Below are 24,862 nucleotides of genomic sequence, written 5' to 3'. Positions count from 1 at the left end.
GAGATTGATGTTTGTGAGTGTGGGGTGTCTGTGGCAGAGATTGATGTTTGTGAGTGTGGGGTGTCTATGACAGAGATTGATGTTTGTGAGTGTGGGGTGTCTATGACAGAGATTGATGTTTGTGAGAATGGGGTGTCTATGACAGAGATTGATGTTTGTGAGTATGGGGTGTCTATGACAGAGATTGATGTTTGTGAGTGTGGGGTGTCTGTGACAGAGATTGATGTTTGTGAGTGTGGGGTGTCTTTGACAGAGATTGATGTTTGTGAGTGTGGGGTGTCTATGACAGAGATTGATGTTTGTGAGAATGGGGTGTCTATGACAGAGATTGATGTTTGTGAGTGTGGGGTGTCTGTGGCAGAGATTGATGTTTGTGAGTGTGGGGTGTCTGTGGCAGAGATTGATGTTTGTGAGTGTGGGGTGTCTATGGCAGAGATTGATGTTTGTGAGTGTGGGGTGTCTATGACAGAGATTGATGTTTGTGAGTGTGGGGTGTCTATGACAGAGATTGATGTTTGTGAGTGTGGGGTGTCTATGACAGAGATTGATGTTTGTGAGTGTGGGGTGTCTGTGGCAGAGATTGATGTTTGTGAGAATGGGGTGTCTGTGACAGAGATTGATGTTTGTGAGTGTGGGGTGTCTATGGCAGAGATTGATGTTTGTGAGTGTGGGGTGTCTATGACAGAGATTGATGTTTGTGAGAATGGGGTGTCTATGACAGAGATTGATGTTTGTGAGTGTGGGGTGTCTGTGGCAGAGATTGATGTTTGTGAGTGTGAGGTGTCTATGGCAGAGATTGATGTTTGTGAGTGTGGGGTGTCTGTGGCAGAGATTGATGTTTGTGAGTGTGGGTTGTCTGTGGCAGAGATTGATGTTTGTGAGTGTGGGGTGTCTGTGGCAGAGATTGATGTTTGTGAGTGTGGGGTGTCTATGACAGAGATTGATGTTTGTGAGTGTGGGGTGTCTGTGACAGAGATTGATGTTTGTGAGAATGGGGTGTCTATGACAGAGATTGATGTTTGTGAGTGTGGGGTGTCTATGACAGAGATTGATGTTTGTGAGTGTGGGGTGTCTAAGGCAGAGATTGATGTTTGTGAGTGTGGGGTGTCTATGACAGAGATTGATGTTTGTGAGAATGGGGTGTCTGTGGCAGAGATTGATGTTTGTGAGTGTGGGGTTTCTGTGGCAGAGATTGATGTTTGTGAGTGTGGGGTGTCTATGGCAGAGATTGATGTTTGTGAGTGTGGGGTGTCTGTGGCAGAGATTGATGTTTGTGAGTGTGGGGTGTCTATGACAGAGATTGATGTTTGTGAGTGTGGGGTGTCTATGACAGAGATTGATGTTTGTGAGAATGGGGTGTCTATGACAGAGATTGATGTTTGTGAGTGTGGGGTGTCTATGACAGAGATTGATGTTTGTGAGAATGGGGTGTCTATGACAGAGATTGATGTTTGTGAGTGTGGGGTGTCTATGACAGAGATTGATGTTTGTGAGTGTGGGGTGTCTAAGGCAGAGATTGATGTTTGTGAGTGTGGGGTGTCTGTGGCAGAGATTGATGTTTGTGAGTGTGGGGTGTCTCAGGCAGAGATTGATGTTTGTGAGTGTGGGGTGTCTATGGCAGAGATTGATGTTTGTGAGTGTGGGGTGTCTAAGGCAGAGATTGATGTTTGTGAGTGTGGGGTGTCTAAGGCAGAGATTGATGTTTGTGAGTGTGGGGTGTCTAAGGCAGAGATTGATGTTTGTGAGTGTGGGGTGTCTAAGGCAGAGATTGATGTTTGTGAGTGTGGGGTGTCTGTGGCAGAGATTGATGTTTGTGAGTGTGGGGTGTCTATGGCAGAGATTGATGTTTGTGAGTGTGGGGTGTCTATGACAGAGATTGATGTTTGTGAGTGTGGGGTGTCTAAGGCAGAGATTGATGTTTGTGAGTGAGGTGTGTCTGTGGCAGAGATTGATGTTTATGAGTGTGGGGTGTCTATGACAGAGATTGATGTTTGTGAGTGTGGGGTGTCTATGACAGAGATTGATGTTTGTGAGTGTGGGGTGTCTATGGCAGAGATTGATGTTTGTGAGTGTGGGGTGTCTGTGGCAGAGATTGATGTTTGTGAGTGTGGGGTGTCTGTGGCAGAGATTGATGTTTGTGAGTGTGGGGTGTCTGTGGCAGAGATTGATGTTTGTGAGTGTGGGGTGTCTATGGCAGAGATTGATGTTTGTGAGTGTGGGGTGTCTGTGGCAGAGATTGATGTTTGTGAGTGTGGGGTGTCTGTGACAGAGATTGATGTTTGTGAGAATGGGGTGTTTGTGACAGAGATTGATGTTTGTGAGTGTGGGGTGTCTGTGGCAGAGATTGATGTTTGTGAGTGTGGGGTGTCTATGGCAGAGATTGATGTTTGTGAGTGTGGGGTGTCTATGGCAGAGATTGATGTTTGTGAGTGTGGGGTGTCTGTGGCAGAGATTGATGTTTGTGAGTGTGGGGTATCTGTGGCAGAGATTGATGTTTGTGAGTGTGGGGTGCCTGTGGCAGAGATTGATGTTTGTGAGTGTGGGGTGTCTATGGCAGAGATTGATGTTTGTGAGTGTGGGGTGTCTATGACAGAGATTGATGTTTGTGAGTGTGGGGTGTCTATGACAGAGATTGATGTTTGTGAGTGTGGGGTGTCTGTGGCAGAGATTGATGTTTGTGAGTGTGGGGTGTCTATGACAGAGATTGATGTTTGTGAGTGTGGGGTGTCTATGACAGAGATTGATGTTTGTGAGTGTGGGGTGTCTATGACAGAGATTGATGTTTGTGAGTGTGGGGTGTCTATGACAGAGATTGATGTTTGTGAGTGTGGGGTGTCTATGGCAGTGATTGATGTTTGTGTGTATGGGGTGTATATAGAGAGTGACCTGCGATGTTGGTGACAGTGTCCTACATACCCTAAGTGGTGAGTTCAACCAACAACCTGCTCTGGTTTTTATGGCAAATTTACCTACCTTGGTGTGTTATGAAGATGCAGTGTACCTTTAAGAGGGAGAGGAAGTTGGAAAGGACTGACATCACAGAGTGTCCTGAACAAATTAAAAATGTAACACTTGGTTGAAACAAATAGCTGGAGCTGCGTAGCCATGGAACAAAAACAAATTCAAATTTGGCCAATCAGTTTAAATTATATCAAAATCCAATTGAATTTGAATTTAATGCTTTGATGCCATCAAACCAATGAAACGAACTGATGTTTTGGGGTATATAACTGGACATTTTGAACAGTTATGTGGAGAACTGCAAAGAACACCAACAAAAACAGACTGCTCGCCAAACAGCTCTCTGAAAGTTACCTGTCCGTAAGGAAGAAGACCAAAGAAAAGCAGACCCAGAAGAATACAGAGGAGAATCTGTAAAGGAGAATCTATAGAGGAGAATCTATAGAGGAGAATCTATAGAGGAGAATCTATAGAGGAGAATCTGTAAAGGAGAATCTGTAAAGGAGAATCTATAGAGAAGAATCTATAGAGGAGAATCTATAAGGGAGAATCTGTAGAGGAGAATCTATAGAGGAGAATCTATCGAGGAGAATCTGTAGAAGAGAATCTATAGAGGAGAATCTATGGAGGAGAATCTATAGAGGAGAATCTGTAAAGGAGAATCTATAGAGGAGAATCTATAGAGGAGAATCTATAAGGGAGAATCTATAAGGGAGAATTTATAGTAGAGAATCTATAGAGGAGAATCTATAGAGGAGAATTGACAAAGCTGGCTGGTTTTGAAACTTTTTTTTTGTAAATCTTAATCAAGATTTGTTTATCGGACCAGCATTGTAGAGGGGGAGGTAAAAGATAGGTTTAAGAGAAAGGAGTTGTCAATAGTTGTCGAATTTCCCCTTTGGACTTAAAGAATAAAATTGTCAATTTTTATTTTAAATAGTGACCTCTGGTATAGTTCTTTACATCTTGAAATTTAACAGATTGTGGTGTGAGGTGAGCTTCTCTGTGTGTCGGGTTTAAGTTAGCAGAGAGGTTTACCCCATGTCATAACAAGTGGGATTGTAACCCATGGCGAGCAATCCAGTAGAGCTGGGCTATTAACACACCGTTTAACTTGTAATAATGATCATCAAATGGGAACTCACTGCTGTCTCGTGAGATTCTCACCAGGCTGCTTGCAAAAAGCAAATAAGATTAGATTCCCTTAGTATGGAAACAGGCCCTTCGGCCCAACCAGTCCACACCGACCCTCCAAAGAGTAACCCACCCAGACCCATTTCCTAATGCACCTAGCATGGCCAATCCACCCTAACCTGCACATCTTTGGACTGTGCGAGGAAACCGGAGCACCTGGAGGAAACCCACGCAGACAGGGGGAGAATGTGCAAACTCCACACAGATAGTCACCCGAGGCTGGGATCGAACGCGGGAACCTGGCAGGCAGCAGTGCTAACCACTGAGCCACTGTACCAATATAGAAGGATGACCTTGATGTTGAGATGGGCCTCATCAAAAGTCATGCCCAGTTCTACCCACATCTCACTACACCCCATGTCGCTCAGAGCTTGATAAGCTTTCACCCTGAGTGTACAATCACCAAGCGATTTGTTTGGATGAATCTATGTACAAGGCGGACAAATGTTTCACCTTTGATGATTTCTTTATGGAGCTGAAGCCTTGAACTCCTCACCTCTGCCCTCTCAGAGACACAGATCAAGAGGTGCAAAGCTTTCACAAGAGCAGAAATGGTAAGTCTCGCTCTTCACTATCTCAGGAGCACTGGACAAGAACCCCATCACACCCCACCCTTCACCAAGATCCTATCATTTCATTTTAAAAAAAGGCTTTTTGAACAACAACTGGAATGGACCAGGATCAAACTGAAGGATACTCAGATTTTTTATTAAAAGCGCATGTTTCAGGATTGAGTGAGCACTCAGCCAGCATATGGACTGTCTTACATTAAATGTTGTTTGTGACATTCCAAAGCCAGAAAAGTTGGGCAGATTTCAAAGATCACCATAAAAATCGGCATCACTACCTTGAGCTGTGATTTGAAGGATATTTTAGTAAACCAGCTGTGAATGTGCAGCAGCCCCCCCCCCCCCCCCCCCTGCCTGCAATGCAGGTACAAAGCAGAGGCTGTTCGAAAACATTCAGGGAAGACACAAGCCATCAAGTCTGGGAGGGAAAAAAATCCAATATAATGACTGACCTTTCTCACACAGAATCTAATACAAGGCGGTTGCGGAACTGCAAACTGAATGCAGTTGGACTGTTTACTTGTGAATGAAAAGTGAGATGAGTAATTCTGTGAAGACAAAGTAAATTGGCTCTGTTTGTAGCTGGCCATTGGTTATCTTGGATTGAATTCAGTCGCCAGGTTTGATTGCTGAGTCAGGTGCACAGAGGTGGGAGAAACCTCAAAGCTGCAAACCCAACATTGAGAAAGGGGTGGCCTGTGATTCCAGTCTGGGGAATGTGGTCTGGGAGTGAGCACTGGATTGTGGTCTGGCCATCTAACTCAGGAAGATAAAGCTGTTCATTTCCCAAGGCGGGCTGGGCAGACTCTGACACTGTGTTCAAACTGAAAAAAAGATTTTAAACATAAGCCATCCACCTAGCTCACATCCCCACACTCTCCATGTTCCTAATACAGATGGCACGCCCTCATCGCTCACACACCATTTACACAAACTGTAGTGATTGTAACAAGGTCAGCAAGGTAGACTTCATAGAATAGGAGTTCCCTGATTGGGGCTGTAAGTCTGATCCAATCAGGGAGCTCTGGCTGACAGATATAAACAGGAGTGTCAGAGGTTCGATTCACTCTGAGAGCTGGCTCTGAGGGAGCTGGATCAGTGTCAAGGACTCTCCTGGTGTAAATAAAGGGTGATGCGGTGGTGGGACACCCACCTCTGTGGAGAAACGTCACAAACCTCTGCCCTCAGACCCACCCCCAAACCCATGGACTCTCATATGGGCCTAGGCCTACCCAATGCCCATCTCCCCATCCCTATGACCCTTCATGTCCCTCATGCCACCATATGCTCATCAATTCATCCCCCATGGCCACTCAAAGCCTTTCTTCACTGAATCATCTCTAGGACCATTTATAAACTCAATACCAACTCACTGTTAACCCGACACTCCCACCTCACCCATTTCCACAACAGCTTACCAAACATCTACCTCTACTGAAAAGAAACACTGTAACTGAACCAAAAAGTCCTGCATTAATATTGCCATGTCTAATCCCTGATGAAAATGTTATTTCATGTGGAGTCATAGAGTCACAAAGGTATACAGCACGGGTAAAGACCTTTTGGCCGAAACGTCTGCACTGGTCAAAAAGAACCACCGACTGATTTTAATCCCATTTTCCAGCACTTGGCCCACAGCCTTGTATGCCTTGGCATCACAAGTGCACACCGAAATATTTCTTGAATGTTATGAGGGTTTCTGCATCTACCACCCTTACAGGCAGCAAATTCCAGAACCCCAGCTCCTTCTGGGTGAACATATTTTTCCCTTCTGTCCCTTACATTAAATTAATGTCCCCATTTGCTGTTTATGTCGTTTGGCTCACAAGTATTCCTGTTTAGTAGCTTCACTAGGCTTGTACCTCATTTTTAGGTCTAAATTGGAGAAAGGCCAATTTTGACGGTATTAGGCAAGAACTTTCAAAAGCTGATTGGAGGCAGATGTTCGCAGGTAAAGGGATGGCTGGAAAATGGGAAGCCTTCAGAAATGAGATAACAAGAATCCAGAGAAAGTATATACCTGTCTGGGTGAAAGGAAAGGCTGGTAGGTATAGGGAATGCTGGATAACTAAAGAAATGGAGGGTTTGGTTAAGAAAAAGAAGGAAGCATATGTCAGGTATAGACAGGGTAGATCGAGTGAATCCTTAGAAGAGTATAAAGGAAGTAGGAGTATACTTAAGAGGGAAATCAGGAGGGCAAAACAGGACATGAGATAGCTTTGGCATATAGAATTAAGGAGAATCCAAAGGGTTTTTACAAATATATTAAGGACAAAAGGGTAACTAGGGAGAGAATAGGGCCCCTCAAAGATCAGCAAGGCGGCCTTTGTGTGGAGCCACAGAAAATGGGGGAGATACTAATTGAATATTTTGCATCAGTATTTACTGTGGAAAAGGATATGGAAGATATAGGCTGTAGGGAAATAGATGGTGACATCTTGCAAAATGTCCAGATTACAGAGGAGGAAGTGCTGGATGTCTTGAAATGGTTTAAAGTGGATAAATCCCCAGGACCTGATCAGGTGTACCCGAGAACTCTGTGGGAAGCTAGAGAAGTAATTGCTGGGCCACTTGCTGAGATATTTGTATCATCGATAGTCACGGGTGAGGTGCCGGAAGACTGGAGGTTGGCAAACATGGTGCCACTGTTTAAGAAGGGCAGTAAAGACAAGCCAGTAAGCCTGACCTCGGTGGTGGGCAAGTTGTTGGAGGGAATCCTGAGGGACAGGAGGTACAAGTATTTGGAAAGGCAAGGAATGATTCGGGATAGTCAACATGGCTTTGTGTGTGGGAAATCATGTCTTGCAAACTTGATTGAGTTTTTTTGAAGAAGTAACAAAGAGGATTGATGAGGACAAAGCAGTAGATGTGATCTACATGGACTTCAGTAAGGTGTTCGACAAGGTTCCCCATGGGAGACTGATTAGCAAGGTTAGATCTCATGGAATACAGGGAGAACTAGCCATTGGATACAGAACTGGCTCAAAGGTAGAAGACAGAGGGTGGTGGTGGAGGGTTGTTTTTCAGACTGGAGGCCTGTGACCAGTGGAATGCCACAAGGATTGGTGCTGGGCCCTCTACTTTTTGTCATTTACATAAATGATTTGGATGCGAGCATAAGGAGGTACGGTTAGTAAGTTTGCAGATGACACCACAATTGGAGGTGTAGTGGACAGCGAAGAGGGTTACCTCAGATTACAACAGGATCTGGACCAGATGGGCCAATGGGCTGAGAAGTGGCAGGTGGAGTTTAATTCAGATAAATGCGAGGTGCTGCATTTTGGGAAAGCAAATCTTAGCAGGACTCATACACTTAATGGTAAGGTCCTAGGGAGTGTTGCTGAACAAAGAGACCTTGGAATGCAGGTTCATAGCTCCTTGAAAGTGGAGTCGCAGGTAGATAGGATAGTGAAGAACACGTTTAGTATGCTTTCCTTTATTGGTCAGAGTATTGAGTACAGGAGTTGGGAGGTCATGTTGCCGCTGTACAGGACATTGGTTAGGCCACTGTTGGAATATTGCGTGCAATTCTGGTCTCCTTCCTATCGGAAAGATGTTGTGAAACTTGAAAGGGTTCAGAAAAGATTTACAAGGATGTTGCCAGGGTTGGAGGATCTGAGCTACAGGGAGAGACTGAACAGGCTGGGGCTGTTTTCCCTGGAGCGTCTAAGGCTGAGGGGTGACCTTATTGAGGTTTACAAAATTATGAGGGGCATGGATAGGGTAAATAGGCAAAGTCTTTTCCGTGGGGTCAGGGAGTCCAGAACTAGAGGGCGTAGGTTTAGGGTGAGAGGGGAAAGATATAAAAGAGACCTAAGGGACAACTTTTTCATGCAGAGGGTGATACGTGTATGGAATGAGCTGCCAGAGGATGTGGTGGAGGCTGGTACAATTGCAACATTTAAGAGGCATCTGGATGGGTATATGAATAGGAAGGGTTTAGAGGAATATGGGCCGGGTGCAGGCAGGTGGGACTAGATTGGGTTGGGATAACTGGTCGGCATGGACAGGTTGGATTGAAGGGTCTGTTTCCATGCTGTACATCGCTATGACTCTATGACCTGATGCTGCTCCTGGCATACCCTCCTGCCCTCTCCATTGAAACAGGGTTGACCCCCTGGCTTGATGGGAATGGGACTGGGGGATATACCAGGCCATGAGGTTACAGATTGTGCTGGAGTACAGTTCTGCTGCTGTTGATGGCTTACAGCACCTCAGCGATGCCCAGTCTTGAGCTGCTAGATCGGTTTGAATTCTGTCCCATTTAGCATGGCGATAGTGCCACACAGCACTGATACTGTCATGGACAGATGTTTCTGTGGTGGGAAGATTGGTAAGGATGAAGTCAGGTATGTTTTTCCCTCTTGTTGGTTCCCTCACCCCCCGGTGCAGACCCAGACCCAGCCTCACAGCTTTGCCCTTTAGGACCTGATCAGCTCAATCAGTCATGCTGCTGTTGAGCCACTCCTGGATATTGAAATCCCCACCCAGAGGACCTTTAGTGCCCTTGGCACCCTCAGTGCTTCCTCCAAGTGTTGTTCAACATGGGGAAGCACTAAATCATCAGCCAAGGGAGAGCAGTATGTGGTAATAATCAGGAGGTTTCTTTGGCTCATGGTTAACCTGAAACCAAGAGACTTCATGGAGGGCAGAGTCAATGATGAGGTCTCCCAGGGGAACTCCATTCCAACTGTAGGCCAAACTGCTGGGTCTGTAGACCAGACTGCTGGTTCTGTAGACCAGACTGCTGGGTCTGTATACCAGACTGCTGGGTCTGTAGACCAGACTGCTGGATCTGTATACCAGACTGCTGGATCTGTAGACCAGACTGCTGGGTCTGTAGACCAGACTGCTGGGTCTGTATACCAGACTGCTGGATCTGTAGACCAGACTGCTGGGTCTGTATACCAGACTGCTGGATCTGTAGACCAGACTGCTGGGTCTGTAGACCAGACTGCTGGGTCTGTAGACCAGACTGCTGGGTCTGTAGACCAGACTGCTGGATCTGTATACCAGTCTGCTGGTTCTGTAGACCAGACTGCTGGATCTGTATACCAGACTGCTGGATCTGTAGACCAGACTGCTGGGTCTGTAGACCAGACTGCTGGGTCTGTATACCAGACTGCTGGGTCTGTAGACCAGACTGCTGGATCTGTATACCAGTCTGCTGGTTCTGTAGACCAGACTGCTGGATCTGTATACCAGACTGCTGGATCTGTAGACCAGACTGCTGGGTCTGTAGACCAGACTGCTGGGTCTGTATACCAGACTGCTGGGTCTGTAGACCATACTGCTGGGTCTGTAGACCAGACTGCTGGATCTGTAGACCAGACTGCTGGGTCTGTAGCCCAGACTGCTGGTTCTGTAGACCAGACTGCTGGTTCTGTAGACCAGACTCTGGGTCTGTATACCAGACTGCTGGGTCTGTAGACCATACTGCTGGATCTGTATACCAGACTGCTGGATCTGTAGACCAGACTGCTGGGTCTGTATACCAGACTGCTGGTTCTGTAGGCCATACTGCTGGATCTGTATACCAGACTGCTGGTTCTGTAGACCAGACTGTTGGGTCTGTATACCAGACTGCTGGGTCTGTAGGCCAGACTGCTGGGTCTGTAGGCCAGACTGCTGGGTCTGTAGGCCAGACTGCTGGGTCTGTAGACCAGACTGCTGGGTCTGTAGACCAGACTGCTGGGTCTGTAGGCCAGACTGCTGGGTCTGTAGACTAGACTGCTGGGTCTATAAACCAGACTGCTGGGTCCGTAGACCAGACTGCTGGGTCCGTAAACCAGACTGCTGGGTCTGTAAACCAGACTGCTGGGTCCGTAGACCAGACTGCTGGGTCCGTAAACCAGACTGCTGGGTCTGTAAATCAGACTGCTGGGTCTGTAGGCCAGACTGCTGGATCTGTATACAAGTCTGCTGGGTCTGTATACCAGTCTGCTGGGTCTGTAGACCAGACTGCTGGATCTGTATACCAGACTACTGGGTCTGTATACCAGACTGCTGGGTCTGTAGACCAGACTACTGGGTCTGTATACCAGACTGCTGGATCTGTAGACCAGACTGCTGGATCTGTATACCAGACTGCTGGTTCTGTAGGCCATACTGCTGGGTCTGTAGACCAGACTGCTGGATCTGTATACCAGACTACTGGATCTGTATACCAGACTACTGGGTCTGTATACCAGACTGCTGGATCTGTATACCAGACTACTGGGTCTGTATACCAGACTGCTGGGTCTGTCCTACCTGTGGAACAGAACATTCCCAGAGATGGTGATGGTGGTGTATGGGACATGGTCTGTGAGGTATGATTCCATCAGTGTGACTAGTCTGTGAGACAGCTCTCCCAACTGTGGCACTAGCCCCCAGATGTGAGTAAGGAGGGTTTTGCAGGGTCAACAGGACTGTTTCGGCCATTGTCTTTAACATGCCTAGGTCAATACCAGATAGTTTGTCCAGTTTCATTTTTTTGTTGAGACTTTGTAGTGATTGATAAGCTGAGTGATTAGAACGTAGAACATAAAGCATAGACCATAGAACAGTACAGGACAGTGCAGGCCCTTCAGCCCTCGATGGTGTACTGACCTTTTATCCTTCTCTAAGATCAAACTAACCTACATACCCTTCATTTTACTATCTTCCATGTGCTTATCCAAGAGTCGATTAAATGTCCCTAATATATCTGACTCTACTACCACCACTGGCAGTGCAATCCACCCACCCACCACTTTTTGTGTAAAGAACCTACCCCTGACATCTTCCCTAAACCTTCCTCCATTCACCTTAAAATTATGGCCCCTCGTGATAGCCACTTCTGACCTGGGAAAGAATGTCTGGCTATCCACTCTATCTCTCATATCATCTTCTACACCTCTTTCAAGTCACCTCTCATCCTTCCTTGCTCCAATGAGAAAAGCCGTAGCTCTCTTAACCTTTCTTCATGAGACATGCCCTCCAGACCAGGCAGCATCCTGGTAAATCTTCTTGGAACCGCCTCTAAAGCTTCCACATCCTTCCTAAAATGAGGCGACTAGAACTGAACAAAATATTCCAAGTGTGGTCTAACCAGGGCTTTATAGAGCTGTAGTATAACCTCGCTGCTCTTAAACTCAATCCCCCCGCTAATGAAAGCCAATACACCATACACCTTCTTTACAACTCTATCAACTTGGGTGGCAACTTTGAAGGATCTATGGACATAGACCCTAAGATCTCTCTGTTCCTGCCAAGATTCCTGCTTTTAGCCCTGGATTCTGCATTCAAATTTGACCTTCCAAAGTGAATCACTTCACACTTTTCCAGGTTGAACTCCATCTGCCACTTCTCAGCCCAGTTCTGCATCCTGTCAATGTCCCATTGTAACCTGCAACAGCCGTCAACACTATCCAGCACTCCACCAATCTTCGTGTCATCGGCAAACTTACTAACCCACTCTTCCACTTCCTCATCTCAGTCATTTATAAAAATCACAAAGAACAGAGGTCCCAGAACAGATCCCTGTGGAACACCACTGGTCACCGAGCTCCAGGCTGAATGCTTTCCATCTAATACCACCCTCTGTCTTCTGTGGGCCAGCCAATTCTGTATTCAGACAGCCAGATTTCCCTCTATCTCTCTATCTACTTTCTGAATGAGCCTATTCTGGGGAACCTTATCAAATGCCTTACTGAAATCCATGTACACCACATCCACTGCTCCACCTTGTCCCAAAGCTGGTCCTTTTTCCTAAAAGCTGTTCCTTCTCTCAAGGATACTATGTCCTTGATGTTTTTTTCAGAGGGGTCATATACAGGCCGGGCTCTGAAACGGCTGGGTTTGGTACAGAGATGGAAGGCCTTTTTGTTTATACATAAACAGATGAGTCTTTAGGCCAAAGCCTTTATGTTTTCAGAAGTAACCAGCATAAGGCAGGGGGGCGTGGCCAGCTCCCGAGCTGAGCAGTTCAGTCCAGACCTAGTTAGGGAGTTCAGCAGTGGAGCTGTGTGGAAACAGGCTGCTAGATTCTCTCTCCTTCTGTCTTTCTAACTTCGACCTGTCAGCCTTTGTTTCTTTTTTACTGTGTTTAAGGGGGGGGGTTGCATCTTGGGACTGTTGTGTGTATTTGGAGCAGCATAATGAAGTCTAGTTTGGACAGACTGAGTTCTGTAGGGGTTCTTTATTCTGTTCTTCATGTTTCATTGTGTAATTTTGTAAAACAGAAAAAAGTATTTAAAACCTGGTAGTCACCCTAGATAACTTACTCTGGGTAATGTTCACTGTCTACTTACCAAAACAAATTGCAAAGTTACAGTCTGGGCTGTCTGTTTAAGAATGTTTGAGTGGTCTGGCCTAGTCCATAACAACCTTCATCAATGTGTTTTATCACATCTTCAAAGAATTCAGTGTGGCTTTTGAGAGACATGATCTGTCCCTTACAAAGCCATGCTGACTATCTCTAATCAAACTATGGTAGGTGGTTTGCTCGATGACTTCAGGGGGCAGTTGAGAGACAACCACATAGCTGTGGGTTTGGAGTCACAAATAGGTCAGATCAGGTAAGGATGGCAGTTTCATTCCCTGAAGGACATTAGTGAGCTAGATGGGCTGTTTGATAATCAACAATGGCTTCATGGTCATCAGTAGATTCTTCATTCTAGATATTTTTTATTGAATTCAAATTCCACCGTCTGCCATGGCAGGAATTGAACCTGAAACCCAGATATGACCTGAGACTCTGGATTGATAAGAGAAAGTGAGGACTGCAGGCGCTGGCAATCAGAATTGAGGGTGGGTTGCTGGAGAAACACAGGCAGCATCCGAGAAGCAGGAGAATCGATGTTTCGGGCATAAGCCCTAATGAGCTCATTCCTGATGAAGGGCATTTGCCCGAAATGTCGATTTTCCTGCTCCTCGGATGCTGCCTGACCTGCTGTGCTTTTTCAGCACCACACTCTTAACTCTGGATAATACCACGAGGTCTCCCTACCTCTGCTCACCTGTTCCTCCTTACTGAACAACGCTCTTACCATCAAGTCCAAGTCATTTATATACGCCAGAAACAGCAAGGTCCTCAATCCCAATGTGTGTGGGACCCCACAGGACACACATTTCCAGTTTGGATAAACATACCTCAACCATCATCCTCTGCTTCTTCCCAGTCAGCCAATTGTGGATCCAACTTGCCAAATTTCCTCGGATCTCCTGGGTTCTTACCCCTTGTTATCAGTGTCCCATGGGAGACCTTTATCAGAAGGCCTGCTGATGTCCAGGCAGACTACATCAAAAGCATTCTCCTCATCGCCACACCAGGTTACCTCTCCGAAAAATCCAATCAAGTTGGTCGGACATCCCCTCCCATTAACGCAACCATGATATAAGAGTGAATTTCTGCTGATGCTGGAATCTGAACTGAAAACAAAAAAATGTTGGAGATCACAATTGCTCAGACAGCATCCACAGAGAGAAAGCAAGCTAATGTTCTGAGTCGAGAACTGAAGTGAAGTGTGGAAGGGGCAACATTTTCGCTATAGTGGGGTGGAGGCCGGGGGTGTTGGAGTGCTGGTGAGGGAAGGATGTTGATAGTTCAGATTAAGTGTTCAGAATGTGAGAACGACAGAGCAATGGCGCATCTGACTGTCAAGCTGGAAAGAACAGACATTCCCACTGGGGTTGGAGGAAGGGAGACGGGTGACAGAGAATGTAACAAACAAAGCTGAAAGAAAAGCAAGGATGGGTTCACAATTCCTTCGTCTCCGCCGCATCTGCTCCCAGGAGGACCAGTTCAAAATACGTACAACCCAGATGGCCTCCTTCTTCAAGGACCGCAATTTCCCCCCCGACGTGGTCGACGGTGCCCTCCACCGCATCTCCTCCACTTCCCACTCCTCCGCCCTTGAGCCCCGCCCCTCCAACCGCCACCAGGACAGAACCCCACTGGTCCTCACCTACCACCCCACCAATCTCCATGTACAGCGCATCATCCGCCGTCACTTCCGCCACCTCCAAACAGACCCCAGCACCAAGGATATATTTCCCTCCCCTCCCCTATCAGCTTTCCGCAGAGACCACTCCCTCCGCGACTCCCTTGTCAGATCCACACCCCCCACCGACCCAACCACCACTCCCGGCACCTTCCCTTGCAACCGCAGGAGGTGCAACACTTGCGCCCACACCTCCCCCCTCACTTCTCTCCAAGGCCCCAAAGGAAACTTCCATATCCGCCACAGATTCACCTGCACCTCCACCCACATCATCTACTGCATCCGCTGCAGCCGGTGTGGCCTCCTCTATATTGGGGAGACAGGCCGCCTACTTGCGGAGCGATTCAGAGAGCACCTCTGGGCCACCCGGACGAACCAACCCAATCACCCTGTAGCACAGCATTTCAACTCCCCCTCCCACTCCACCGAGGATATGCAGGTCATTGGACTCATCCACCGCCAAACCACAACAACGCGACGGTCGGAGGAGGAGCGTCTTATCTTCCGACTGGGAACCCTCCAACCGCAGGGGATGAACTTGGACTTCACCAGTTTCTTCATCCCCCCTCCCCCCAACTTGTCTCAGCCGAATCCCTCCAGCCCGGCACCGCCTTCCTGACCTGCAGTCTTCTTCTTGACCTCTCCGCCTCCACCCTACTCCGACCTATCACCCTCACCTTGACCTCTTTCCACCTATCACATTTCCAACGCCCCTCCTCCAAGTCCCTCCTCCCTACCTTTTATCTTCTCCTGCTGAACACTCTCTGCTCATTCCTGAGGAAGGGCATGTGCCCGAAACATCGAATCTCCTTTTCCCTAGATGCTGTCTGACCTGCTGTGCTGTTCCAGCAATAAAGTTTCAGCTCACAATTTGAAACCAATGGTGACTGTTCTTGATTAATCCCTGCAAATGTAGCCTAATTGTATCCCTCAGAATTGCTTCTAATAGTTTCTCCATCATTGAGGTTAGACTGAATGGCCTGTATTTTTCTGTTCCTTCTCTTCCTTCCTTTGTGAATAATGGTAACACATTGGTTGTCCACCAGTCCTCTAGCATATCTCCTCTATCCAGCAAGTAATTGAAAATCATTGCCAGCACTTTTGCTAGTTCCTCCCTTGCCTCACTCAACAACCCGGGAAACATTTCATCCAACCCTGGAGATTCCTCAGCTTTTCAGTCTGCATCACCACTCAGAACCTCCTCTCTGTCTCTGCTGTATTCTTTAATTGTATTACACATCTTCTACCTGATTTTGATATCCATATTGTCTCCATCTCCAGTGAACACCAGACACACAGTATTCATTTAGAACCCTACCTATGTCCTCTGGCTCCGCATGTAAACTACCACTTGTTATCCTTCATGTACTTGTAAACAATTGAAGATTTTCCTTTATTTCACCTTCTACTACCCCTTCATGTCCTTTCTAATTTATCTCTTGTACATTAATCCTCTAGGACTTCTGCTATTTTGAGTCTTCAGTCGGGCTCATAGTATTATCACTAGATTATTAATTCAGAAACTCAGCTAATACTCTGGGGACCCAGATATCAATCTTGCCCTGACAGATAATGGAATTTGAACTCAGTTATTAATAAAAACAAATCTGGAATTAAAAAATCTACTGATGACCCTGAAACCATTGCCAATTGTTGGGAGAAACCCATCTTACTCACTCATGTCCTTTAGGGAAGGAAATCTGCCATCCTCACCTAGTCTGACCTACATGTGACTCTAGACCCACAGCAATGTGGTTGACTCTGAAATGCTGTCTGAAATGGCTTAGTGAGTCACTCAGTCCTCGGACAGCTGCGAGTAGGCATTAATGTTGTAGGTATTGGAGACAGGCCAACAAGAGGTGAGGCCATACTGGATTTGGTTCTGGGTAACGAACCAGGCCAGGTGTTAGAATTGGAGGTAGGTGAGCACTTTGGGGACAGTGATCACAATTCGGTGACTTTTACTCTAGTGATGGAGAGGAATAAGTGTGCACTGCAGGGCAAGAGTTATAGCTGGGGGCAGGGAAATTATGATGCGGTGAGGCACGATCTAGGATGCGTGGCTTGGAAAAGTAGGCTTCAAGGCATGGGCACAATTGATATGTGGAGCTTGTTCAAGGAGCAACTATTGAGTGTCCTTGAAAGTATGTACCTGTCAGGCAGGGAGGAAAGGGTCGTGTGAGGGAGCCGTCGTTTAATAAGGAATTGGAATCCCTTGTTAAATGGAAGAGGGCGGCCTATGTAAAGATGAGGCGTGAAGGTTCAATTGGGGCGATTGAGAGTTATAAGGTAGCCAGGAAGGACCTGAAGAGAGAGCTAAGAGCAGCAAGGAGGGAACATGAAAAGTCCTTAGTTGGTAGGATTAGGGAAAACCCTAAGGCTTTCTATAGGTATGTCAGCAATAAAAGAATGACTAGGGTAGGAATAGGTCCAGTCAAGGATAGTAGTGGGAAGTTGCGTGTGGAGGCTGAAGAGATTGGGGAGACACTGAATGAATACTTTTCGTCAGTATTCACTCAGGAACAGGACATTGTTACCGATGTGAATATTGAGTCACAATTAATTAGAATGGATGGCTTTGAGGTATGTAGGGAAGAGGTGTTGGAAATTCTGGAAAGGGTGAAAATAGATAAGTCCCCTGGGCCTGATGGCATTTATCCTAGGATTCTCTGGGAAGCAAGGGAGGAGATTGCAGAGCCATTGGCCTTGATTTTTATGTCCTCGTTGTCTACAGGAATAGTGCCAGTAGACTGGAGGATAGCAAATGTGGTTCCCTTGTTCAAGAAGGGGAGTAGGGATAACCCTAGTAACTATAGGCCGGTGAGTCTCACTTCTGTTGTGGGCAAAGTCTTAGAGAGAATTGTAAGGGATAGGATTTATGAACATCTGGATAGGAATAATGTGATCAAGGATAGTCAGCATGGTTTTGTGAAGGGCAGGTCGTGCCTCACAAACCTTATTGAATTCTTTGAGAAGGTGACTAAGGAGGTAGACGAGGGTAAAGCGGTAGATGTGGTGTATATGGATTTTAATAAGGCGTTTGATAAGGTTCCCCATGGTAGACTACTGCAAAAAGTAATGAGGTATGGCATTGAGGGTGAGTTGGAGGTTTGGATTAGGAGTTGGCTGGCTGGAAGAAGACAGAGGGTAGTAGTTGATGGCAAAGGTTCATCTTGGAGTGCCGTCACTAGTGGTGTTCCGCAAGGATCTGTTTTGGGACCATTGCTGTTTGTCATTTTTATAAATGACCTGGAGGAGGGGCTAGAAGGTTGGGTGAGCAAGTTTGCGGATGATACGAAAGTCGGTGGAGTTGTTGACAGTGAGGAAGGATGTGGCAGGTTACAGCGGGATATAGATAAGCTGCAGAGCTGGGCAGAAAGGTGGCAAATGGAGTTCAATGTAGCTAAGTGTGAGGTGATTCACTTTGGTAAGAGTAACAAGAAGATGGGGTACTGGGCTAATGGTCGGATACTTGGTAGTGTGGATGAGCAGAGGGATCTTGGTGTCCATGTACACAGATCTTTGAAAGTTGCCACCCAGGTAAATAGTGCGGTGAAGAAGGCATATGGCGTACTGGCTTTTATTGGTAGAGGAATTGAGTTCCGGAGCCCTGAGATCATGTTGCAGTTGTATAAGACTCTGGTGCGGCCGCATCTGGAGTATTGTGTGCAGTTTTGGTCGCCATACTATAGGAAGGATGTGGAGGCACTGGAACGGGTGCAGAGGAGGTTTACCAGGGTGTTGCCTGGTATGGCAGGAAGATCGTATGAGGAAAGGCTGAGGCACTTGGGGCTGTTTTCATTGGAGAAAAGAAGGTTTAGGGGTGACTTGATAGAGGTGTACAAGATGATTAGGGGTTTAGACAGGGTTGACCATGAGAACCTTTTTCCACGTATGGAGTCAGCTATTACGAGGGAGCATAGCTTTAAATTAAGGGGTGGTAGGTATAGGACAGATGTTAGGGGTAGATTCTTTACTCAGCGAGTCGTGAGTTCATGGAATGCCCTGCCAGTAGCAGTGGTGGACTCTCCCTCTTTATGGGCAGTTAAACAGGCATTGGATAGGCATATGGAGGATAGTGGGCTAGTGTAGGTTAGGTGGGCTTGGATCGGCGCAACATCGAGGGCCGAAGGGCCTGTACTGCGCTGTATTTTTCTATATTCTAAATTCTATGTTCTATGAAGATGTTGAGGGAGGGTAATAGGCCAGGACAGTCTCTGGCCAGCCAGAAATGCCTTTGTCTACAAGTGAATTTTAAAAAAGCATCTGCCATAAATCTCCCTTTTCTTGAAATTCATTGCTGTATATCCCTCAATATCTTGGGATCTCACAGGATTTGACGGTCTCACCCTTTCTCTTTAAGGGAACATGCCAGTCCTGTACGCTCTACATTTTCTATTTGAATGTATCCCTCTGATCTCAAACAAATATACCTGAAAGTATCTGCTGCCAGCCTACTCTGGCCAAACCATACCTGATCGTTAAACTAAGCCTTCCCCCAGGTTAGAACTTTGACTTTAGGCCCACTCTTGTCCTTCTCCATAACAATCTCGAGTTGAATGGAGATATAATCACTGCCTACAAAATGCTCCCCCTCTGATACTTCAACCACTTGCCAGGCTATGTTACCAAAATACAAGCTTAAAAATCTCTCTTGGATTCATGTTAAAAATTCTGCTCTCTCTAAACCCTTCACACTGTGACCATCCCAGTTAATGTTGGGTAAGTTGAAATCCCGCCCTCACCTTTTTCTTTTTGCACTTCTCTGACGTATATGCACTCCTATTTCTCCCAGTATTTTAGGGTGCCTATCGTACACTTCCAACAATTTGATTCATACTCTCATGTTTTAATTTGCACCCTTAACCCATCTGCTTTGTAAGACTCTATCCAAAGTTAGATATATGAACACCATCCAACCTTGCCAAACTCGCTGCCTTAACTGACCTTTAATTTCTATACCTTCCTGACTCATGTACTGTCTTTTATTTTGACCTTGTAACTCTCCCTGCTGAACTTTCTCTCTGGATTCACCCTCCCCTCAGACAAGTTAGTTTAAACCCTCCCCAACAGCAGTAGTAAACTGTCCCCCAGGGTGCTGGTCCCTTTCCAGTTCAAGTGCAACCCACCCCATCTTACACAGGTCCCACTGCTCCCAAACCCACTCTCAATGTTCCAGAAATCTAAAGCCCTCCTTCCTGCAACATCTCTCCAGCTGGGCATTGACCTGGACTAAGCTCCTAATTCTGTACTCATTAGCACGTGGTACCATAAATAACCCAGAGATTACCAGCTTTGAGGTCCTGTTTTTTTTTAAGTCTACTTCCTGGCTCCCTGAATTCTGGTTGCAGGACCTCAGCCCCTTTTTCTATCTGCTGTTGGTACCGAAGATGTAGCACAATCTGTCCGTTTTTATCTTCCTCCTTCAGGATACCCTGCTGCTGTTTAGTGTGGCACCTGGAGGCACCATATCCAGCTGCAGTCTGTGTCATTGCTGCAGAAATGCCCACCTGTTCCCCTTAGGAATGAATCTTCTATCACTACCAACCTGTCATTCTTCTTGCTCCCCTCTTATGCAGCAGACCCATCCATGGTGCCATGAAGTTGGCTCCCAGTGCTTTCCCTGTATAGGATTTAAAAGAGAGGTTTTAGTTTCTGAGCTGGCACAGAATATTGTCATTCAATTTGAATTACCTACAGATTTTTCTCTGCTTTGGGAGATGCGAGATGTGGAGCTGTAATTTCTTGTACAGCTGTTCAATGTAGTTGGCTGCTCTCCCCCACATCATTCAACAACAAAGCATAGAGCTTGAGCAGTGTTCATTTCAATGCACATTAAGCTGCATTCTACTGTCACTACAAAGAAAATCCTCCCAGCCAAACCTGAACACTCTTCTCATTTCCCAGAACAGAAAATGATTAGCTTCTGAAATGATGTCAAAAAAAAGGAAGAAATGAGCAAAAGCAAATGTGTGTCCCTGTGGATCTAAGAATCATTGAATCCCTACAGTGCAGAGAGAAGGCCATTCAGCCCATCGAGTCTGCAATGACCTTCCAAAAAGTATCCCACCCAGACCGACCCCTGTAACCCCACATGGGGTTTATACCATGGGTAACCCATCTAACCTGCATATCCCTGGACACTATGGACAATGTAGCATTACCGATCCACCTTACGTACATACCTTTGGACTGTGAGAGAAAATCATACAGTCACAGGGACGATGTACAAACTCCACACAGCCGAAGGCTGGAATTGAACCCGGGTCCCTGGCGCTGTGAGGCAGCAGTGCTGAACACTGTGGCACTGTGCCACTACTAAGTCAGTAGCAATTATAATGAGGAATAAGGAAATGGTAGGGATGTTAAACAAATATGTTGTACCTGCCTTAACAATGGAAACATAAAGAAACAGGAAATAATGGAGATTGAAAGGTCAAATGAGAGTCAGAAACTTAAGTTAGTTACTATTTGTGGACAAAAGTGACTGTGGAAAATAATAGAATTGAAAGGGGACAATCACCTGGACCTGATAGCTGTAGTTAAAAAAGGGTGACTGCTGAGAGAATGAAGACATTTTATTTGATCTTTCAAAATGCCAGTGGATTGGAAGGTAACACCACTATTCTAGTAAGGAGGGAGAACCCCAGACCTGTTAGCCTGACTTCAACTGTGGGAAAATGCTGGAATCCAATATTAAGGATATGGTGGTAGGACACTTAGGAAATGATAATAAGATTAGGCAGACGAAACATGTCTCTATGAAAGAGAAAGTATGCTTTTAGAGGTTGTTTGTTGAGGTAATTGGCACTACAGATATAGGGGAAGCAATGGATATTGTATAGATCATATATTTTTATTTTTCTGTATTTTTGATCTTGAACTAAAATGGGAAAAGGATTATTTTAAGAACTGAGGATTGGTGAAGAACTGCTGTACTCCTCAAAAGTAAGTTATTGGACGTTGATTGTAAGTCCTGTTTATCCTGCTGTTTGTTCAAACAGGTGGGGAGATCTAGTTACAACTGAAGTCTGGCAGCATGTATAAATGGAGCTTCAGCCAATTGGTTAGTGGTGTGTTCTGATGGGTCTGCTCTATGCTGACGAGTTGTCTATAACAAAGTCCAACTGCCTGCCAAAAGACAGGCTCCCAAGGAACTGAACGACCTCTGGGTGTGAATGTTTAAGACGGAAGCCATCAAATCCCAGAAATGGAAGGAGTTGGCCCATTTCTCTGCAGTAAAAACCACCTCAAGCTGGAAGAAAGACAATTTATTTTTCCCACAAGGTTTCCTGTAAGCTGTGGCTTTTTAACCAATGTCCACTTCGAACAATTCCCCTAATCTTATTGACACATCACACTCATCCATCACAGTCACCCTCCACAGACTTCTCAAACCAACATGTTTCTCAGACTCACAGCTCTCTCTCCATGCATTTGAAGACAACACAACTTCAGGGAGAATTAAGGGTGACCCTCCTGTCATAGCCGTCCTGACCACTAAAAGGAGGCGTTTGAAATCACTGGATTTGCAGAGTGCCTGTGCATTGGTGTTGGAAAGTGGAGAATTACCCAGATAACTGCTGAGACAATTGGAGGTCATGTTGCCACAAATGGTTAGTCACGTTGATGAGCTGACATCTGTAAATAAACTGGCACAATGACATCCTATCCCCTTTTTCAATTCTAATTCATGTCTTCTGTCTTCCACAAGTGCTTTCTTAGGCACCCCACTGTGTTGTCTGAGCAACATTTCTGTCTCAGATCTATTGCAGTGCTCCAGCAAGGATCAGCGCAATCTGGAAGACCAGTATCTCATTTTCATCTTGGAGATCCTGCAACACTTCGGGACTCAATACTAAGTTGAATAATGTTAGAACCTGAGCACCTTAGTTTGTGTCCTTTACCCATGTGCCCAGCCCTGCCCCTGTACCCACTACCTCTAATGACATTGGCTGCTTTCAGCAAACCCATTTCCACTTACTTATGGTCCCCATTACTAGCTCGTTTTCCTCCCTGGCTTACCATTATTGGTCTGTTCGCCCGCCTCACTGCCTTTCTGTCCCTCTGGGCTCTGTCTCCACTTATCGCTTACTCCTTCACTCAGCCCTGTCTTCAGCATGCATACCAACCTTTTCCTGGCAACCATCAGTTCTGAAAAAGGGTCACTGGACCTGAAACACTAACTCTGCTTTCTCTCCACAGATGCTGCCAGACCTGCCAAGTTTCTCCAGCAATTCCTGATTTTATTAGAGAGACTGGAAGTCTGCCAGCTGGGAAGGTATGTGGTACCAGGCCACAGCCAGAGTTTGGAGGAGACAGAGGGAGAGAGGGAGCAATATCGGGGAGGGGTTTGTCTGGAGAGATCAGTCTGAGGGGCTGTAAGGAGTAGCTGGGGAGGGAGAGGGAGATGGGAGGGATCTTGGGAGGGAAGCCAATTGTGTGAAGGGAGGTGAGAAATCAGAAATCGAGCTAAAAGAGGAGACATGTTGCCTCATCAATTGTCTACACTCTCTCACACTGGGAGACAAAATTGCAGTATGTGTTTCACATCAACCCAGTACAAGTCAGAATCTGGAAATGGTGCTGATGCCAGAACTAAAAAAATGCTAACCCATAGCTTTTGGTTCTGTTGCGATGGGATATTCTCGTTTGGAATTCTAGGAGAAGGTTTGGGATACTAACATTTGAGTAGGTATCTCTCCACCCATTTCACAGTCTCCTGTCACCTTCATGGTTGAGATGTATTGGATGGAGATAGTTTGTCCACAGAAGATTGTGATGCCCCTTACGGAGGCTATTCCTCCTGCCTTTGCTGGAGCTTTGCGGACTCTTTGGTCTTCCTCCCCATTGTAACATCCCAGCGAAGTGGGAAGACATTATCCAGGGATTAAACTTGAAGAACTATGAGATAAGATCCATTCCAAGACAGACTTTAGTCATTGCTATGGATCAGACTAGACCTCCTCAAAATATTTTGTGAAAGTGGCCTAAATCCTAATGTTTTCTTATTTTAAAGGTAAATATCAGATGCTGAGTTTCAGATAGAATTTGATTGGTCAAACTACTCAACATTAAGCAAAACACAATTTATTCAAATACCACAATTAAAATATAACAAAATAAATAACAACTTGGAATAACTTAAAAGTATTGGAAAACTTAACAGAATAATAGATACAGTAACTATTACTAATTAGTTGTTTCAATATAGTAGCATCCTGTAAATACACCCCTTGCAAACAGGCAAATTCAGAAATCTGATGTTCTCACATGCAATGCTGCATTAGGAAGAGAAACCTGGGCTTTGAGCTGAAACTGAGAGAGAGGGAAAAGTAGTTTCTACCTCTCCAAGACTCCAGCAGCTTCAGCTGAATCTAAAAACAAAAACAAAAACACTAGAAATCCTGGTCTGTGACCACTGGCCACACCATCCAGGCCACTTCTATTGTTCCAACTTTAAAAAAAAATCTGAAGACCTGATAAGCTGTTCACATTACCACAGACTGCACTGCACTTCTCCTTCAATGTCTCTCTTAAATGAAACCAGAACAAACTACACCTCTTAAAGCCACAGCATCGTCACATTGAAAGCACTGGATGCTAATGCTTAGTTTTTTCTTAAGTTTAACATTACCCATCAAGTGCAGCCAAACTGTCACCTTATTGCAAATTCAATTGTGACTGTCTTGCTGTCTCCTCCTGTTTGACACCCCTCAGAAAGTCTTGAGGGTGGGCTTGAACTCCTGTCACATGACTCTTCTGTTCCAGTGTGTAAGATCCACCTTTTTTCATTCAGGAGGATCTTGCCAATTGTGTCATCCTATCCTTGGGGCCAATTCATTATCCTGCTTCCACTCCTATTCTGCCTTTGCCAGAAGGACAAAAACTCTTTGGAAAGAGGCCAATTGACTCAATGTCTGCACCAATCCTCCAAAGAGCAGCCCACCCAGACCAGCCCCTGATTAGACCTCACCTCCCTTTCAGGGTTCATCAAATATCCTCCTGCCTGCAGCTGCCACGCCCTCCTACCAATGGTTATCCTTACCTTACTGTGCCTTCAAGGGGGATTTGTTCTGTGCTGTTTGTCTTGTAGAGAGGTGTTGCCACAGTGGGTGCTGAATATCTGCTACAGAAGCAGTACATTAACAGCTTTGAGCTCTGTGGGGTTCT

The 24,862-nt window shown here is 45.9% G+C and overlaps 2 protein-coding genes across 3 annotated transcripts in view; one reads left to right on the top strand and one right to left on the bottom strand.

The window, feature by feature from the left end:
* LOC148152056 (uncharacterized) overlaps positions 1 to 24,862 on the top strand; it is a 288,374-nt gene that overhangs the window by 251,011 nt on the left and 12,501 nt on the right. Inside the window, exon 4 of one of the 2 annotated variants that reach the window (XM_088000338.1) lies at positions 22,895 to 22,970. The exons of the other annotated variant lie outside the window; for it this stretch is intronic. Coding sequence (XP_087856464.1) covers positions 22,895 to 22,970 — 76 coding nt within the window. The remainder of the gene's footprint in view (positions 1 to 22,894; positions 22,971 to 24,862) is intronic. 2 annotated transcript variants of the gene reach the window in all.
* The window catches only part of tmem154 (transmembrane protein 154), a 174,325-nt gene that overhangs the window by 139,903 nt on the left and 9,560 nt on the right, over positions 1 to 24,862 (bottom strand). The window contains exon 2 of the mRNA XM_088000175.1: positions 20,238 to 20,312. Coding sequence (XP_087856301.1) covers positions 20,238 to 20,289 — 52 coding nt within the window. The 5' untranslated portion in view covers positions 20,290 to 20,312. The remainder of the gene's footprint in view (positions 1 to 20,237; positions 20,313 to 24,862) is intronic.

Source organism: Chiloscyllium plagiosum, unplaced genomic scaffold, assembly GCF_037043375.1.
Source record: "Chiloscyllium plagiosum isolate Xiang-an unplaced genomic scaffold, Cpla_swu_hap1 HiC_scaffold_1, whole genome shotgun sequence".
NCBI lineage: Eukaryota > Metazoa > Chordata > Chondrichthyes > Orectolobiformes > Hemiscylliidae > Chiloscyllium > Chiloscyllium plagiosum.
Note: the sequence above shows the minus strand (reverse complement) of the source record. Positions and strands in the feature narration are given on the sequence as shown.